This window comes from Gambusia affinis, linkage group LG06 (assembly GCF_019740435.1).
Source record: "Gambusia affinis linkage group LG06, SWU_Gaff_1.0, whole genome shotgun sequence".
Classification (NCBI taxonomy): Eukaryota; Metazoa; Chordata; class Actinopteri; order Cyprinodontiformes; family Poeciliidae; genus Gambusia; species Gambusia affinis.
In genome coordinates, this window is record NC_057873.1 from 1,867,242 (window position 1) to 1,884,761 (window position 17,520).

Here is a 17,520-nt window from a genome sequence, read left to right on the forward strand (position 1 = left end):
AGAGTGCTGCAGATAAATATTTCTTTGTGCTGCAATTAATATTACTGAAGCAAAATACCATTATACAGTTTTATAATATTACAGGAATACAAAATGATCATAAACATGACTGTGTGCTACTGCTAACACTAACACAATCCTACAGGCTGACTGTAATATTAATGCAGTGCTACAAAGTGACCATATATATCACTGCATACTAACACATACTGCACTACAGCCAAACCACAAATGCTATAGTACACAACAATTATAGCCTGCTACACATTTTAATACAACTACAGCAGTACAGACTTATCCCTGAAATAAACTAATATAAATACTGCTGATACATCTAGCATTACAGTCTGATCATAGATTTTCTATATTCTAACACAGCACCACAGAGTCAAGTATTAGTGTATTCATTTACTTATAACTAATATAGACTGATCATAAAGAGTACTGTATACTCTTTATACTTACTGTGTACTCCTAATAGTTCTACAGTACTACTCCCATTTGTAATGAGAACTCGAAAATTTGAATTTCCTAGTTGAAAAACCATTAAGACCATTTATAAATACGAAAATTATTAATTATGATTAAATAATTAAATTACATTTTGTTCAAACGGCTTGTTTAAGATCAAAGTTGAAAGTTTAGGAACAATCAAAATAAAAATGAATAAACTTATCTGGCACACAGAAGGATTTGCTTCTTTGTACTTCAGATTTTTAAATTGATATTTAAGGAATATTTTCCATTTTGAAAAGAATTAGAAACGGAACGAAACCCTGAGCATTCTCTTCATCAGGCTGTGAAGAAAAAACCATGTCTTCAGTCAGAGGCTTCTTCATATCTGCAGTAATACATACTGCATTTATCAGCACCTGCAACAAATGTTTGAACAAATGCGGATAATATAAGTAAGATTTGATCAACCTCTAGGATTAATAAAGTATTTTTGAATTTGAGAGGCTTCTCGTGCTGACGTCACGGAACCAATAGACTCCATCCCCCATAATCCTGAGAGGTGTCGCATTCTGGCGCATGCGCACTTCAGTGGTGTCCAGGGCCGGGTATCATGGCGACGTACGTGGACATCCTAAAGAGAGAGTTTCCTGAGATTGACACGGAGCTCTTCGACTACATCACAGGTGAGACACCGGGGAAAGAGGAGCTGTGTGCCGGCAGCTTATGGCCGCTTAGAGCCGGGAGGGGGGAACGAAGCCAGCGGCCGCCGGCTCCGGTTGGTACACACACAGCGGCCTTTAGTGCGTCTGTGAGCCGGGCAGCCGCGGCTCTCTGGCGGCTCTCTGGCGGCTCGGCTCCCTGGGGGGAATGAGCTGGAGCCGGGACACCCTGGGAGCGCCGACCCGCACCTGGTTCGAGCTAAATCGGGCTCAGAATTAGACCCACAGCAGCTGCCATTCGGGGCCCTTCAGAACAGCAGGAAACCGGGCGCCATGTTTGTAGGAAAGTAAGGATAAGGTTGGACTACAAACAGGGCTCTACTCAGACTCAGCGCGTGCCAGGCATTCTCTGTTTTAAAGTTAGCTTCACTGGCAAAGTATGACTCAGGCACAACATTATGGCCACTCACATTGGATGTTGTAGCTGGTGGGGTCAAAGGTCAACCTTCTCCAGGCCTTCATTTAAATAGGACCAGTGTGTTACTAGGAGCCACTTTGGAAATGTAAAACCCGAATGTTTTCATGCCAACGTGTTTCTCTGCCCTACCTGGAAATGTGGTTCAGCTGACTGGAATGTAACCATGGTAATGTGCTACAGGTGTGTTGGACAGCGGCAGCTCCGACTTTGAGGATGGCGAGGAGGTGTTTGACGCCATCGGTGGCGTCCTGCAGGACGTTTCTGCTGACAGTAAAAACGAGGATGACATCAGAGACATCTGCTTGCAGATGTTCAACACCCTGAAGCTGTGAGGTCCCTCTATGTGATTGGTCTGTCAGTGATGATGATGATGGTGATCAGGAGGTAAACGTGGGGTTTGTGTCTCCAGGAACAACCATCATCATCCTCAGAAGCAGATGCTGCTGGACGCTCCAGTGCAGCTCTCTCAGATGTCCGCGGACTCTGGTAATGTTGGACGGCTCTAAGATGGCCGCCCAGTTTTGTCTAGTTTTTCTTTCAGTTTTTATCAGCCTGATGTTGATCTGTGTGGTTCTCCTCAGTCTCAACAGCCAAGGACATCCAGGGAATCTGGATGATGAAACGTCCCCAGAACACAGTGAGTCTGCACTCATATTTACTTACTGACCTTAAAGCAGACTCAGCCTCTGTGGTTCCCCATGGCCTGCTGTAGAGATGGGTTCTAATTACCTCTGACCTTCTGTCTCTCTGTTCTTGTCGCTCTCCAGACGGTCGATGCCAAGAAGCTGGAAAAAGCTGAAGCCAAGCTGAAAGCCAAGAATGAGCGCAGGACCGAGAGGGATACTCAGAAAGCCACCGGTCCGCCGTGAGTCACTGAGCGACAACACCTGTCCTTACCTGTCTCCATTCAAATTTACTCATCTGTCTCTTCTTCTTGCCTGTCTCCACTTGTTCTCTCACCTGTCTTCTCTCACATTTCCTCACCCGTGTCCTCCCAGGGTTCTGGAGGAGGCGTCAGCCAGTCAGGCCAGCAATAAGAAAGAAAGCCGCGCTGACCAGTCAGGGAAGAACCGCAGCTACGACATCCGAATCGAGAACTTTGACATTTCGTTTGGAGAGAGGTGAGGACCGCCCTCATCACAGCCAGCAGGTGGCGCCGTTTAAAATCGTGCTTAATTCCATGTGCTGTTGCGTTCAGATGTCTGCTGCAGGGGACAGAGCTGTCCTTGGCGTCGGGCCGGCGGTATGGTCTGATTGGTCGGAACGGTCTGGGGAAGACCACGCTGCTGAAGATGCTAGCTAGCAGGAACCTGAGAGTACCGGCCCACATCTCCATCCTACATGTGGAGCAGGAAGTGGCAGGAGACGACACAATAGCACTGCAGAGTGTGCTAGAGAGCGACACCAAGCGCGAAGACCTGCTGAACGAGGAGCGGCGGCTCAACGCGCGAATCGCCAACGGAACGTAAGATCTGGCTAACGTTCGGGCTGCGGCGAGCGATTTCATCTCAACGTGAACTGTGATGTTGGGTTGTTGTCGTTTCAGGGCCGACGGGATGGAGAGCGTGCGATTGTCGGAGCTCTACGCCAAACTGGAGGAGATCGAAGCCGACAAGGCCCCGGCACGGTAACTATGGCAACACATTAGTTGCACAAAGCCTGGTACTAGAACGATTCTTTATCCTGTCTGCATCTTATCGTCCAATCAGAGCCTCAGTCATACTGGCCGGTCTCGGGTTTTCTCCCAAAATGCAACAGCAGCCCACCAAGTGAGTAACGGTCAGACCTTGTTGGTTTTTTTGTTTCTGGACCACTCAGAACTCGTATGTCCTCTGTGTGCAGGGAGTTCTCCGGAGGATGGCGGATGAGGCTGGCCCTGGCCAGGGCGCTCTTCGCTCGGTGAGTTTCCAACGTTTCCTCCCCGTCAGGTCACATGATCCCTAATTAACCCGTCTGTGTTTCCTCCACCAGGCCTGACCTGCTGTTGCTGGATGGTAAGTTACCCCCACCCCATCTAGTCCTGCCCTAATTAGCACCGCCCTCAGCCAGCTACACCCTTAGCTAGCCGTGCCCTCTTGGTCGTCCTCTAATGACTGTGTGTGTTTCAGAGCCTACCAACATGTTGGACATTAGAGCCATTCTGTGGCTGGAGAACTACCTGCAGGTCTGTAGCTATAGCATCACTCATAGGAAACAATGGAGTCATTAGCTGCGAGCTATTGTGAGCTGAATGACTCGTCTCCCTCAGACGTGGCAGTCCACCATCTTGGTCGTCTCCCACGACAGAAACTTCCTGAATGCTGTGGCGACAGACATCATCCACCTGCACTCGCAGAGGCTGGACACTTACCGTGGCGACTACGAGAACTTCCTGAAGACCAAAGAGGATCGCCTGAAGAACCAGCATCGAGAGTACGAGGCGCAGATGCAGTACAGGCAACACATACAGGTACTACTGGGTACTACCGGGTACTACAAGACACTACAGGGCTCAGGCTAATACCTGAAATGATCCTGGTATCAGAATAATATGGAGTAATCCCAGGCTCTATATTATCTCAGACAAACTCCTGAAGCTGCCACGGGCTCAGAATAATACTTAAAGTGTTTGTGTTTCAGGTTTTCATTGACAGATTTCGGTACAACGCCAACAGAGCTGCCCAGGTCCAGAGTAAGATCAAGCTCCTGGAAAAGCTGTAAGTTCCCATGCTGACCTAATGTTGTTAATCATTGTGTTTTTCATGGACTTTGTGTTTTGTGTTTTACTGTTTCTGGAGTTGCATTGCTTCTCCTGCTGATGTAACTGTTGTTGTGTCCTGCAGACCGGAGCTAAAACCAATTCAGAAAGAATCTGAGACCACTTTGAGGTAAGAAACCTCACAAACTGGAAGATCCACCAGAGAAGAGATGATGCTGGTTATGGATTCATTTATTCATGTTTTCTTGTAGGTTTCCAGATAACTTTGAGAAGTTGTCTCCCCCTATTCTTCAGTTAGATGAAGTAGAGTTTTACTACAGTCAAGATCGGCCGCTCTTCTCCGGACTTAACCTGTCGGCTGACCTCGAGTCTCGCATCTGCATCGTACGTATCACCAGTTGATCAGAAAGTCACCTAGTCCAAGACTTACAGCACCGATTCTGAACTGGTTTTGCTGGCAGGTTGGTGAAAATGGTGCCGGTAAAAGTACCATCCTCAAACTGCTGATGGACGACTTGACGCCAGTCAGTGGCATCAGACAAGCTCACAGGTGAGGCCGCCTGGCGTCCAATCAGATTGGCTGATTGTGAGTAAACTAATAATCTATGTTAACGGTTAAATAAATGTTTCTGATGAAAGGTTTAATCAGAAATCTGTGTAATCAGAAACCTTTACGCTTTGATTGCAGTATCTGTAGACTTTGATTGGGGAACTTTTACTTTTTAAATAGGAATCTTAATGTTTTGATTGGAAAAACATCACTGATCAATCACAAAAACTTTTTTAAAAAAATTTTTAATTGAAGTTTCATTTTCAGATCAGGACAATTTTCTTGTTGAACTGAAGAAGTTTTTTTTCTGATAATTTTTACTGTTTGATCAGGAGAACGTTTTGATTTGATGAGGGCTTGTTCATGATTTGATACGAGAACATTTGATGCCTTTTAAAGAACCTGGGGAAAGTTTTGCAGGAAGAAATTTGGAGACAGCCTTTGGTTTTTCTCCAGCTGGCGTATAACTGCCGTCTCTTTGTCAGGAACTTGAAGATCGGTTACTTCAGTCAGCATCACGTGGACCAGCTGGACCTGAATGTCTGTGCCGTGGAGTTGCTGCTTAACAAGTTTCCCGGTAACCATGGTGACAACAGATCCGTGACCCGTGGCTGGGCGGCGAGCGCTGATTGGCCGCTGTGTTTGTGCTGCAGGTCGGACAGAGGAGGAGTATCGGCACCAGCTGGGAGGTTACGGGATCACCGGGGAGCTGGCCACGCGGCCGGTGGCCAGCCTGTCGGGGGGACAGAAGAGCCGCGTGGCGTTCGCCCAGATGACCATGCCATGGTAACACAGTCACTTTTTGCACGGATTTGTACTTTCATTTGGTTTTTTATTTCTTCCAAAAAAAAACAAATCAGCCCAAGCGCTAAATAAACAAAAACACGCAGCTGTTTTTGGCAATAAAATCTATTTTGGTGTCTAGAAAATGAATCGTTACATAAACCTCTGGAATCTAGCAGATAAGCAGGCTCTGTCCGTTACCTAGCAACCCCAGCAGAGCTCTAGCACCTCTTACCGCTGTATGTGCTGTACAATGGCTGCTGGGAAACACACGTGTTTTGTTGTGTTACCATCCAGAAACCACCAGAGTGACTTTTATCTCACTGTTTCTCATTCATCTTAACAAATTCTTACAATAAGAATTTTGATTTATTTTTGTCATAATTAATTCCAAATTGTGTTTTAAAAAACTGTTCTCAGCATTGTTACTTTTACTGTTTCCTCCCGTTTTTTTCTTTCATTGAAATATCAAAACATAGCAATAAAATTGAAAAAAATATTAAATTTGGTGATAAAAATCACTCTTCATGTGACGGGTCTCCTAAAGAACCATTTTAAACATTTTGTCAAGAACAGCATTGGTGTTTGCAGGGCCATGATTGTTGCGCCATGCAGTCACAACCAGAGTTATCTAAAGCAGAAGAAAACAGCTTTTATTTTCACTTTTATCGTTATAGTAGTACCATTTAACACCCAAATAATAAATTGAATCATAATAATTAATAAATAATGAACAAAAAGGGAAAAACACAACCTAATCCATGAATAAAACTGATTGACATTTCTGTAAACAAAATTGCTTTTCAAAAAATATTAATCATCAGAATATAAATTATTGAGCTCATTTTATTTTGTTACGCAATTAATTGATTAACATGTAACATTTGTAGCTATGAACTACTTTTATTTCTCTGGACTTGGAGCAAAATTGACTCTTTGGATCAGATTCCTGTTCTGGACTCCAGAGGGCCACATAAAAACTTACAGCGGGCCGAATTTGGCCCCCTGGACCTCGAGTTTGACACGTTCCTCTGTGTTTCAGTCCGAACTTCTACATCCTGGACGAGCCGACCAACCACCTGGACATGGAGACCATCGAGGCTCTGGCCAAAGCGCTCAACAAGTTCAAGGTGGGTGTGTCCGCTTCTCCTCCTGACCCAGTGTCTCATCTTAGCCCCTCACCTGTCTGACGCCCCATACAGGGCGGGGTCATCCTCGTGTCTCACGACGAGCGCCTCATCCGCCTGGTGTGTAAGGAGCTGTGGGTGTGCGACAGCGGGAAGGTGTGGCGGGTCGATGGCGGCTTTGACGAGTACCGGGACATCCTGCAAGAGCAGTTCAAGAAAGAGGGCTACCTGTGAGGCCCCGCCCCCTGTCGACTGACCACGCCCACAAAGGATCCTGGAGAAACAGCCAATAAGCAGTCAGAGCACATGGGAGGGCCAGAACTGTCATCCTCTGCTCAGGCGACCTGCTGCGAGGTGATTGGCTGTTGGGGTCACCTGGCGCAGTCCCAGTGAACTCTGGATTGGGAACGACTCGAGTTTAAATGTTGGGTCAAACAGAACCTGTTGAGACCTCCGAGATTTTATGAGATTATAAGGACCAGAAAATAAAACATGATGCCATTAAGTTTAGTTTCTGTTCATCTTCTTCGCCTCAGTGAAAGGGAGCAGAATATCCACAACATTTCACACCATGAGCCCGGTTTTACCAGAACCAGCTGTGGTTCTGCTGCACTCCAGCCACTTCAAATGCAACCGATGATCTGTTTTTGTTTTTAGTAGCAGAAAGCAGGAAATTCAACTAAAGGGAACTTCCTCCACTACACCTGCACACGGGACTTTTTCAAAAAGGAGAAAAAAATTACCACCCTTTTATTGCCAAAAGATGATTTAATCTAAATATACTTTTGGCAAAAAATGATTTGGGCCCTTTGGAAGGTCTCGGTGTGTTATTTTCTAGCTTTTGGGTGCCTCACTTCTTTAAGATGCCGCCCTGGACAACTGACCATGTAGCTCATCTCAGAAACAATCATGGACAGGTTGGCAGGTACAGGCTGATCCAGGTGAGCGGGTTTAGATCGGTCTATCCATTGGAAAGATATTGATAATTCTGCATGTCTTCTGGCAGCCTAGTGTTGGTTCTGTATCATTGACCCGTTCTTTGGGTTCTTCTGGATCCACCAGTTCTGTAGTCTGGTAACCGAACTTTCACGTCTCAGTTTCCCTGGAAGTCCAGAATCAACTCATAATTATCTGGTTAATTTTAAGTACGCTAACATGCTAAAAAGCTAACAACCTTTCATTTAATTTAATTCAAAATCACTTCGTTCACTTCAAAGGGAAATTTAATGTGTAGTTCATACCAGAGTGTCTTTTAAATATTTGTTGGCGTTAGTAGTGGCCTTCCTATAACAGTATTCCGACAGGAAGAGGGGGGAAGACTTTGGCAAAGGAACCGAGGACGGTCTGCCGCGTCATGACATGCTAACATTGAATAGCTTATAACGCTGTTCATTCTAACTTCTGCACGAATAAATACCGCAACACAAAACCAAAAACATTTTTTACATTGAGATCGTGGACAGGTATCAGTATGCTAACGTGAATGTCCACCCAGGTGGTGGACTATTCATTCTCAAAAGAGACGTGGTGCTAATGCTAATGTTAGCATGCTAACTCTGCAGTAAGCTCTGTGTGTTCTTGCTGTGAAATGCCTTAGAAGCCCCAGAATAAGTTGGGGTAGCGTTTCTGCCTTTGTTTCTTTCAGAACTCCCAATTGACAACAAATGGAGACAAATTTCATATAAAATTAATTTATTATCTGAACCATAAACTCCCTACAGAAGAAGGTCCGATATGAGGAAGTGTGAACTGATCCAGTTGGGAGCGTTTGGATTGGTTTCGATCCAGAAGCTCATCAGGGACTTAAAAGATCGACTTCTTAAGAAGTCCGACCTGTTTAATCTGAACAGAATCAGTAACTTAAAAAAAATGTCGGGCGTTCTCTACCACCCTCAGAACCAGAACACATCCTCCTCAGAGAACCACCTTTGTTTGGACCGTCCTATTTCTACAGTTCTGGCCCTGCGTCTGCATTCTGCTGCATTTTTTGTCTGAGGTGTGGGAGGACAGCCTCCTTGTAGAAGACCTCCAGCTTGGACACAGTCTCTTCCCACAGGTCGGGATCAAAGGTCACGGGGACAATGGCCGTCTCCACCAGAGTGAAGACGACCAGGTCGGCCCGGCTCAGGCCTGTGACGGCCAGCTGGACCTGGATCTGCGTGAAGTAGCTGTGGGACTTCTTCAGGGCGTAAACTGGAGCCTGGAGAGGACAGAGAGGACAGGTGAGACAGAGGACAGGTGAGACAGAGAGGACAGGTGAGACAGAGAGGACAGGTGAGACAGAGAGGACAGGTGAGACAGAGGACAGGTGAGACAGAGAGGACAGGTGAGACAGAGAGGACAGGTGAGACAGAGTACAGGTGAGACAGAGAGGACAGGTGAGACAGAGGACAGGTGAGACAGAGAGGACAGGTGAGACAGAGGACAGGTGAGACAGAGAGAACAGGTGAGACAGAGAGGACAGGTGAGACAGAGAGGACAGGTGAGACAGAGGACAGGTGAGACAGAGAGGACAGGTGAGACAGAGAGGACAGGTGAGACAGAGAGGACAGGTGAAGTGACTGAACCAAGGTTATTATAGTTATCTAGATCTAATGTAACCGCTCAATTGTTTCAAAGTTCTCCTACTGATAGTAATTTGATACTGATACCTTAAATGATTAAATATTTCCTTATTTGTAAAACTTCTCAAGATGTTCAACATTACTCATTTTAATTATTTTTTGTGAAGAAGTTCTCATAAAATGACTACTTCATATTCTGACTTTATTTTCGTATTCTTAAGTATTCTTAAAACTTGTTTTCTGTTGAGACTTAATAAAAAACATTTTTGTTAGCTGAAATAAAACTGGTGATTAATAAATCGGTTTGAAAGGCTAATAAACAATTAAGAAACAAAAATGAAGAATAAATTATCTATATTTTCAGTACGTTTAGTCTTATAAACGCACAATATTTTTCCAGTTAGTTACAGCTTTTTTCCATTAATAACAGTTTTTATTCACTTCAGTTAATGAAAATCTTTTCAATTTCAGTTTTTGTAATTTTATTAGTTTCAGTTTACAATAAAAACCTTGAATATTCATTACCCAGTTAATGTAAACATAATCAAAATGCAATACTTTGACCTTTCTGAATTCTGCACCTAAAAATGAACCGAAGTATGAAAAAACTAAAGTTACAACTAATAAAAACTAAATCATTTAAAACTAATAAAAGCTAGCACTAAAAACTAAATGAATTAAGCAGAAAGTCAGAACCAAACAAAGCCGTGCTCTGTTGGGAGGTTACCTGTCCAGGTGTGTCCCCGTCCAGCAGCTGCAGGCAGAAGGCCGGGTCGTCCCTGCAGGCGTCCTCCACGCTCTGGTGCCGGTGTTTGTAGGGACATTTGACCTCCAGACAGAGCAGCCTGCGGCCGCTCCGCTTGTCCACCACGATGCCGTCAGGGCTGGCCGCCAGCCAGGGCCGCTGGCCGTCGATGAACAGGCCGCACTCCAGAACCTGGACGGGTCGGCCCAGCGCCGCCGACTTCAGAGTCTACAGGACACAACGGGAAACACTTCACACACTTCCTGTCCAAAAAAACTGTTTTTATCAAGATATTTAAAGGCGCAGTGTAATGTAAAATGTAGTTTTTCTGAGTTTTACATCAAAAATATACCTGGACTGTTGCTTTGATTCTTTCGTTATGCTGGAGTAATCCTTTAATTCTTAAAGAGACGGAGGCCCAATTTCAAGGCATCAGACAGTTTCATATAGCACTTTAATAACAACCCAAGGTAACACAGTTACTTGATTATGCTATAAATAGACATAATACTGTCTCTTTAAATATTTTAGATTTAATATTTCATTTTGTTACAATTTTTAAAAAATCTGATTCTTCGATGTTTCAAAATTATTCTTCACATTTTATAGAATTAGTGCAATTTTTTTGTTGAAACTTTAGAATATAAAATTTTTTTCTGTATAAATAACTGCACACAGCTTCAGGTATTACAGCTGGAAACTAGAGATCAGATTGAACTCTGACCTTAACATTCAGAGCCACATAAACATGGTTACAAAGTTGGCCTTCTATCACCTGAAGTACATTTATAAAACATGATCTACAGACTCATCCATAAGTTTATCCTTAGTGGCATTGATTACTGCAGCAGTATCATCACAGGTCTGCCGAAACGCGTCCAGGTGATGTCGGACCTTTCAGACCCGTTCCATTAACTCACCTGGTACCTGCGGACGACCTCGGCTTCCTTCTCGATGCCCCAGGTCATGGCTCTGGTCTGGACTTTGGGCCCCTCGCCTGTGGAGTCAGCAGAGTCATGGACACGACCGATTTGGTTAAAACCGTCAGATTCAGCAGGGTCCAGGTGTGGGTGGGCGGGGTTTACCTGTGATGGCAGCCAGGTACGAAAGGGGCGGAGCTTTGCTCTTGCCATTGACGAACCTGGAGTGAGCGATGCGATGGGCCACAGAGGCCGTGATCCGGTTCTTCCTCCAGTTGAACCAGGCCTGGTTGGTGCTCTGTCCGCGAGTCAGAACCTCCACCTGTTGCAGCAGGTTCCGGTCCAGTTCGGCCCTTGGTTCCAGCGGGACCTGGTCTGGTGTGGGAGGAGCTTTGTCTTCAGGAGAACCCAGATCCCTCTTGGGTACTTGTCCTCCGTTAAGACATGGACAGGTCCTGCTGGAGTCCTGGTTCTTCTGGACCACTCTGGGCTCAGTTCTGGTCTGAAGGTGGCGAGCAGCACCTGGTCTGAACCTCTGACCCTGTTTGCTTGATGCTTGCTCTGCAGTTGGACCTGGATCGTTGTCAGGTGGTCCGTGCGCCCCAGCTGGAATGGTTCTGTTGGAGTTCTGGTTCTTCTGGACTATTTTAGGTTGAGTTCTGGTCTGAGGACGGCGAGTAGCACCGGCTGTGGTTCCACTTCCTGCCATCTGAATGGATGGGTGGTACCGGACCTGTGGGATGACGGGTCGCTGGCTCGGAGCAGCTTGGTTCATGTCTGCGCTCCAAACTTAACCAAAACAAACAGAACAAGCCAGTCACTTTAAAAACTTACTAAAAAAAACTATCTACCCAACCTGAGAGTTTGGTTCTGATCCATGCTTCTGGAGAGGCTTTTATTGTGAAGCAACCAACCCACAGTTTCTGTTGATGCATAAACTGTTGCTATAGAAACATGAGTAAACATCTGTTGCCGCTGAAACAGCTTATCCTGTTTTCAACTAACACGTTGGACACGTCAAAAGGGAAAAATTGATTATGTATAGATATCCCTGAACATCCGGTTCTGGATGACAAACGTAAATTTGAAGTTTTTTAAATGAAGTCTGGTCTAGTGCTGCCAATCTCGAATAATCTCGAAACAACCCGCGAGGCTTTGGCCTGTGTTTTGTTTTTAAGCCTTTTTAGAGTTAAGGTCCGAGTTCAGAAGAGTTAGTGTAAGTTGGAGCATATTTTACCTGAACAGGTGAGTTAATAAGAGAAAGTTTTATCTGTCCAGGAACCGTTTCAGTCCGATTATGGCTTTGTCTTCCTTTCGTTACGACGGGAGAACCGAAACTCTTCTTCTGCTGCTTTTATTTAAAAGCGACGATGAAAGGAAGAGAAACTGACGCAGATGACGCTCGGCGGAACTCAACCGGTCCGAAAAAAAAATCCAAATTTAGGGTGTTACAAAGCCACCAACGAACAGGTCCGAACATGATCCAGCTCGTGATCCTTACTCACCCAGTAATGGCGGGGGCGGGGGGTAGCCGGTCTTTTCGTAACATTGGAGCTTTTCCTTCCCTACTTTTTCGCTACGATATGGGGCTGTTTATTTGTACCTTGAGCCGTAGAGGCAATGTCGTATCCTTTCTGATAACCAGTTCAATAAAGTAGAAAACTTAAATAGTAACGGTAGAACGAATTCACAGGCTTATGTTGTATAAATCTTGCGGGTTTCGAACGTACTGACACGATGTCAGGATGGCCGAGCGGTCTAAGGCGCTGCGTTCAGGTCGCAGTCTCCCCTGGAGGCGTGGGTTCGAATCCCACTTCTGACAGTAGTATTTTATCACTTTCACCTGCAGATCTGATCTTAATTTACATGTTTTGACTCTATAACAGCAAGCTCTTGTCGATTTAATTTAAATTTAACAGGAAACAAATCCACATCACATGGATGTCATTTAATACGTTGACCTGTATGGAAAGCCAGCAGTGCCAAAGGTAATTAAAGTTTTGAGTGGGATTTGAATCAGTTAGAATACAGAATCGGTTTACTGGCCATGATTGTGAACACCAACAAGGAATCTGACTTCGGTTTCAAGACATTAAGTGTAGAAATGTAAACTGTAGAGGAAATAAAATAATAGATATAGAAACAGTATATGTAGAATTTTTTTAATATAAGAAAAAATAAACAAAACAAGTTAGAGCAGTGGACATGTTTGTTTAGTTCCACAACAGAGTAGCTAAGAACTTTTTCTGTAAGGCAGGGGATACGGCATTTTCCGCATCAACATCATGAATGTCTGAGAACCAGTAGTGGCAGAATGTATTGACAAAAATTAACTGTTAAAACTGTTAAAATATCAGCTTTCCTGTGTTCGATTACCACTTTCTTTTCACATGATGTAATTTGGTCCAAAACAAATGACAACTGATTTGATTTGACTGATAAAATAATATTTAAGAAGCTGTCTCTGTAGTGTGAATCTGAAAGTAAAGGTCTAAACTGTTCATGTCCAGCATGTGTGGGATCTGCAGAGACGTTAGCGTAAATGTTCATGTCTCTAGACCTGTACAGGTCCTGGATGGAGGGAAGGTCAGTGACTTCACGCAGGTCCAGTTCTTTTAGGTCAAGAGTTCAGAGATATTTGTGTGGTCACATCTGGATTGGACCACTCAGAACCTTAACAGAAAAAGGGTCTGATCCAATCCGAATACCTGAAGTTCTGATAAACTGCTGTCCACATGGTGGCGCTGTAGCAGCTGCTGTTCACTCTGACTGTTCTGCTCCAGGAAGCATTTGGACCGGCATGCGGGTCTCCCAGGTTTCGGCCCGGCTCTACCTGGGCGATCTGGACTCAGCGCTGAACGCGGCCGTGTTGACCAGCAGGAACGTCACGCTCATCGTCAACGCCAGCGGGCTGCCAGACCTCCCCTATCCAGAGCCTGACGGCCTGCAGATCCTCCACGTCCCAGTCCAGGACCGGCCCCATGCCCAGCTGGGTCAGTACTTTGACCCGGTGACGGAGCGGATCCAGCAGAACCAGGCCGGGTCCACTCTGGTCCACTGCACGGCGGGTCGGAGCCGCTCTGCAGCGCTGGTCATGGCTTACCTGATGAGGTAACGGCTCTGGGTTTGGGTCGGTTCTGGTAACACAACTAGAATTACCAGAAGCAAAGACGTATTTTTGCTAACTTTGAATACGTTTAGTGTCCTTAGCTTCACCTAGATTAAGTTTTGAAAATAAATTCTAAAGCTCTATGGTAAACATTAGCTCCACTATGTTAGCAAATATTAAATTTCTGCGTCCAGATCTGAAGGCCTCAGCCTCCGTCAGGCCCACGAACTGGTTCTGGAGCGCCGGCCGTTTATCCGACCCAATGCCGGGTTCTGGAGGCAGCTCATGGAGTACGAGAGGGAGCTGTCGGGTCGGAACACAGTGAGAATGGTGGGGACGGCAGCCGGGGTTCTGCCTGAGGCACTGCCGGACCCGGACGGAGCCGAGTACTGTGTGAACGTCTGAACACGGTTCTGACCCAAACACAAGATATCAGAACCAGACAGAGACAAGAAAACACGAACATGGTAAAAAAAAAAAACAGAGAAAGTTTTATTTATACAGCACACAGAAAGATCAGATAGCATCAGACTGGATTGGTACTGGAAGGTCCGGATGGTACCGGGTCAGTACTGGAAGCTCCTCTTGGTCTGGATATCATCCAGGATCTGCTGCAGCTCCTCATCCTCAAACCGACCCTCCAAACTGAAACCAGAACCAACAGAACCTTAATCACACAGAAATAAAGTCATGTTGGATCAACAGAACCGGTTCTGATCTGGCTGGGACCTCTGTAAACGTAAACAGCAGTGGTCCAGTTCTGGCCCTGCAAATTTCAGATATGTCAACAGCTGGGTTACTTCAGAACCTGAGCCGGTTCATGACCCGTTCTGGCGTGTTTAACCAGAAACATCCAGAACCAGCAGGGTCCGGGTCCGTCCTCAGGTAGAAGCGACTGCTGCAGACGGAACCGTTTGGACTTACAGTCACAGATTTACTGCTGTTTGAAATTAAACCAGAACCAACAGCAGTTCATCCAGGTTCATGTCCAGCAGGACAGACATAGAAACAGTAGATGTAGGAATTTTTTTAATTTAAGGAAAAATATTAAAAATATTACCCGGTACAGAGCAAGGTCAACAGCGCCGGCGCTAAGCTAAACATTAGCACCACCGCTAGCAAAATTTATTTTAGCTTAGCTTTCTGGGAAAAATTATTTATTTTGCTAACTTTGAAGATGATTAGCTCACTTAGCTTTCTGTAAATTAGTTCTTCTGGATGTATTTTAAAGTGCTAATTTACGTAGTTTTTCAAACATTCGGTTTAATAAAATTTGACGACTGTTTGAAGTTTTAGTTGTCGACTGTTTATCTTCATGCTCTTATTTTAAAATCTGGTTCTTGATTGACGTTCTGCTGTTAGAACCACCAAAACGGGCCCAACACTAACATATTCTGTGAAGAAAACCAGGCTGGGATGCGCCTGGTTCTGACCCGACTGGGCTTGGTCGGTACTGACTCACCTGGGGATCAGAGCCTTGGCCTCTTCGGCGGCTTCTGGACACAGATTGGCCAAACTGGCGAGCTCGAACTTATGGAGCTTCTTCTGCAGGAGGAGGCTGTGGAAACAGACAGAACCGGGTCAGAACCTGAGCCGGCTGGCAGACAGAAGTGGGTCAGGTTGAGCTGCGGCACCTGCGCACGGCGGTGATGGTCTCGCGGTTCTTGAAGCGGCTGAAGCGGGCCGTGTAGTTGAGCGTCTTCATGAAGACCTCGGACAGCTCCTGCTCGTCCTCGGCGCTCTCGTTCTGCTGCTTCCGGTGCTCCAGCAGCATGTGGACCTCCGAGTTCAGCAGCGTCTCCGCGTTCTCGAACTCTGCAGAACCAACGGCACCGTCAGAACCTCCACACAGTCACCACTGGTTCTGATGGACCCAACCCGGCCTCATACAACAAAACATTAACCTTCAAGTCTGATAACTGTTGATGCCCACTCACTCTGGGAGTTAATTTTTCAAAGTAACATTTTCACCGTTATTCATTCATTTAAAAATGCAACTGTTTCAATGAAAATATTTAATTAGCAGACTAAACCTTTAGATTAAGATTAAGTATTTAGTTAACTAAATAAGCTATAAATATTTTGCTCCAAACTAAATATTTAAACTTGGAACTTAATATCTAATTTAATTTGGAAACAAATTATTAGTTTGTGAAATAAATGTTTACTTTACAAACTAAAGATCTAGTTTGTAAATATTTACCTTGCTAACTAAATATTTAGCTTGGATTTAAATGGTTAGTCTAGAGCTAAATATTTAGTTTGTTAAGTAAATATTTACTTTGCTAATTAAATAATTAGCATATTGAGCTAGTCAACGAATTATTTAGCGGGGAAGCTAAATATGTAGTTTGGGGCTAAATATAGTTTGTAAACTAAATATTTAACTCAAACATTGTCAAAACGTGACTTTGAAACCTGAACTACAATCTTTTCCTGGCAGGCTGAATAAGTCAAATTTATTGCGGTTCACTTCTGACTGTTCAGCTTTACAAATGGCTCCCATATTTATCTCACGGGTCCAGGAGGGAATCTGAAACAGCCCACTCCTTTGAGGGGTTCTGAAGCCACACGCTGCTCGGTTCTGACCCAGAACACCGGATTAACCCCCTACGTGAGGAAAAGCTCAAATCTGTTGATCAACCACTGAGGTGATGCAGAGAAAACGTAACCATGGTGACAGGCCCGGTACAGAGCAGATCTCCGGTCAAGATGCACAGCCTGTTGCCATGTGATGACGGAACAAGGCTGTCTGGGTTATCAGATCAGAACCAGAACCGCTCTGACCACAATGATTCTGCTGTTCTCCAAGACAAACATTTGAAGTTCGGCCTCGTGGCAGCCAAACACCGTCCAAGAGCGGGTCTTCGGTGTTGTGTTGAGCTTTGTCACCTTTAGGAAACAGAAGCTGAGAAGCGTCTTCTTCTACGTCTCCGAGCTGCGGAGGAACCGAACTACCTCCGGCCGCCATGATGGAACCACCGCCGGAGGAGAGTCGCGGTGAGTCTTGTTGTTTCCTGGTAGAACCGGCAGAGTCCTGGTTCCGGCAGGTAATCGAAGGATAGTTCGGATGGAGCAACTGACCCGCGCTGAGCTTTTCACACAAACACAGCCACACTTCCACTACTGCTTCCGCTGCTAGTAACATATACTGCTGCCCCCTGCTGGCGTGGCGGTGTCCATTGGGATAACGGACTTTTAGATCCTGAGCAGTCTTTGTGTTGTGTGCATTTTATTACTGTATCATACATTTTTTTTCTTGTGATATTGACTGCATGCTAGGATCAATAACAGAGTCTTACCTGTACTTCATGTGCTCCTCGCGGAAAGTAAGCCACACCCAAAGAGTCATTAAAAAGGTTACAATAAAATTACCGTTGGTGTCTGAAATGACTCGGATGATCCAGTATCATTCAGAAAATATCCTAAGG

The 17,520-nt window shown here is 45.1% G+C and overlaps 4 protein-coding genes and 1 non-coding gene across 8 annotated transcripts; 3 read left to right on the plus strand and 2 right to left on the minus strand.

Annotated features, from left to right (window-relative positions):
- Positions 1 to 1,015: 1,015 nt before the first annotated feature.
- Positions 1,016 to 7,261, plus strand: abcf3 (ATP-binding cassette, sub-family F (GCN20), member 3). The gene is made up of 21 exons (XM_044119908.1): positions 1,016 to 1,139; positions 1,774 to 1,921; positions 2,003 to 2,079; positions 2,175 to 2,230; positions 2,361 to 2,458; positions 2,592 to 2,714; positions 2,792 to 3,058; positions 3,140 to 3,220; positions 3,303 to 3,362; positions 3,436 to 3,492; positions 3,565 to 3,587; positions 3,702 to 3,757; positions 3,842 to 4,042; positions 4,213 to 4,289; positions 4,416 to 4,460; positions 4,543 to 4,675; positions 4,753 to 4,841; positions 5,327 to 5,418; positions 5,495 to 5,627; positions 6,667 to 6,754; positions 6,827 to 7,261. Exons 1-21 carry the CDS (start codon positions 1,067 to 1,069, stop codon positions 6,983 to 6,985), a joined length of 2,136 nt encoding a protein of 711 aa, XP_043975843.1. The 5' UTR covers positions 1,016 to 1,066; the 3' UTR covers positions 6,986 to 7,261.
- Positions 7,262 to 8,426: 1,165 nt separating this feature from the next.
- Positions 8,427 to 12,594, minus strand: LOC122832807. 2 transcript variants are annotated; one of them, XM_044119911.1, is made up of 5 exons: positions 12,486 to 12,594; positions 11,146 to 11,769; positions 10,981 to 11,057; positions 10,043 to 10,288; positions 8,427 to 8,951 (listed from the first exon to the last, which is right to left on the minus strand). In XM_044119911.1, the coding sequence occupies exons 2-5, from the start codon at positions 11,753 to 11,755 to the stop codon at positions 8,700 to 8,702; spliced, it is 1,185 nt and encodes a 394-aa protein (XP_043975846.1). In that variant the 5' UTR covers positions 11,756 to 11,769; positions 12,486 to 12,594; the 3' UTR covers positions 8,427 to 8,699. The 2 variants fall into 2 exon arrangements, with proteins under 2 accessions (XP_043975846.1, XP_043975845.1); XM_044119910.1 differs by lacking the exon at positions 12,486 to 12,594 and adding an exon at positions 12,218 to 12,355.
- Positions 11,787 to 14,494, plus strand: LOC122832808 (dual specificity protein phosphatase 14). Of its 3 annotated transcripts, none has more exons than XM_044119914.1 (3): positions 11,787 to 12,225; positions 13,764 to 14,091; positions 14,284 to 14,494. In XM_044119914.1, the coding sequence occupies exons 2-3, from the start codon at positions 13,781 to 13,783 to the stop codon at positions 14,492 to 14,494; spliced, it is 522 nt and encodes a 173-aa protein (XP_043975849.1). In that variant the 5' UTR covers positions 11,787 to 12,225; positions 13,764 to 13,780. The 3 variants fall into 3 exon arrangements, with proteins under 3 accessions (XP_043975849.1, XP_043975847.1, XP_043975848.1); XM_044119912.1 differs by lacking the exon at positions 11,787 to 12,225 and adding an exon at positions 12,351 to 12,450; XM_044119913.1 differs by lacking the exon at positions 11,787 to 12,225 and having other exon boundaries at positions 13,523 to 14,091.
- trnal-cag lies at positions 12,720 to 12,802 on the plus strand. Its single transcript has one exon. It is a non-coding gene; the product is annotated as a tRNA-Leu (tRNA).
- A 63-nt stretch (positions 14,495 to 14,557) lies between the features above and the next one.
- On the minus strand, positions 14,558 to 17,228 carry polr2d (RNA polymerase II subunit D). Its single transcript, XM_044119915.1, has 4 exons — positions 16,982 to 17,228; positions 15,724 to 15,904; positions 15,552 to 15,647; positions 14,558 to 14,734 (listed from the first exon to the last, which is right to left on the minus strand). The coding sequence occupies exons 1-4, from the start codon at positions 17,058 to 17,060 to the stop codon at positions 14,656 to 14,658; spliced, it is 435 nt and encodes a 144-aa protein (XP_043975850.1). The 5' UTR covers positions 17,061 to 17,228; the 3' UTR covers positions 14,558 to 14,655.
- Positions 17,229 to 17,520: the final 292 nt, after the last annotated feature.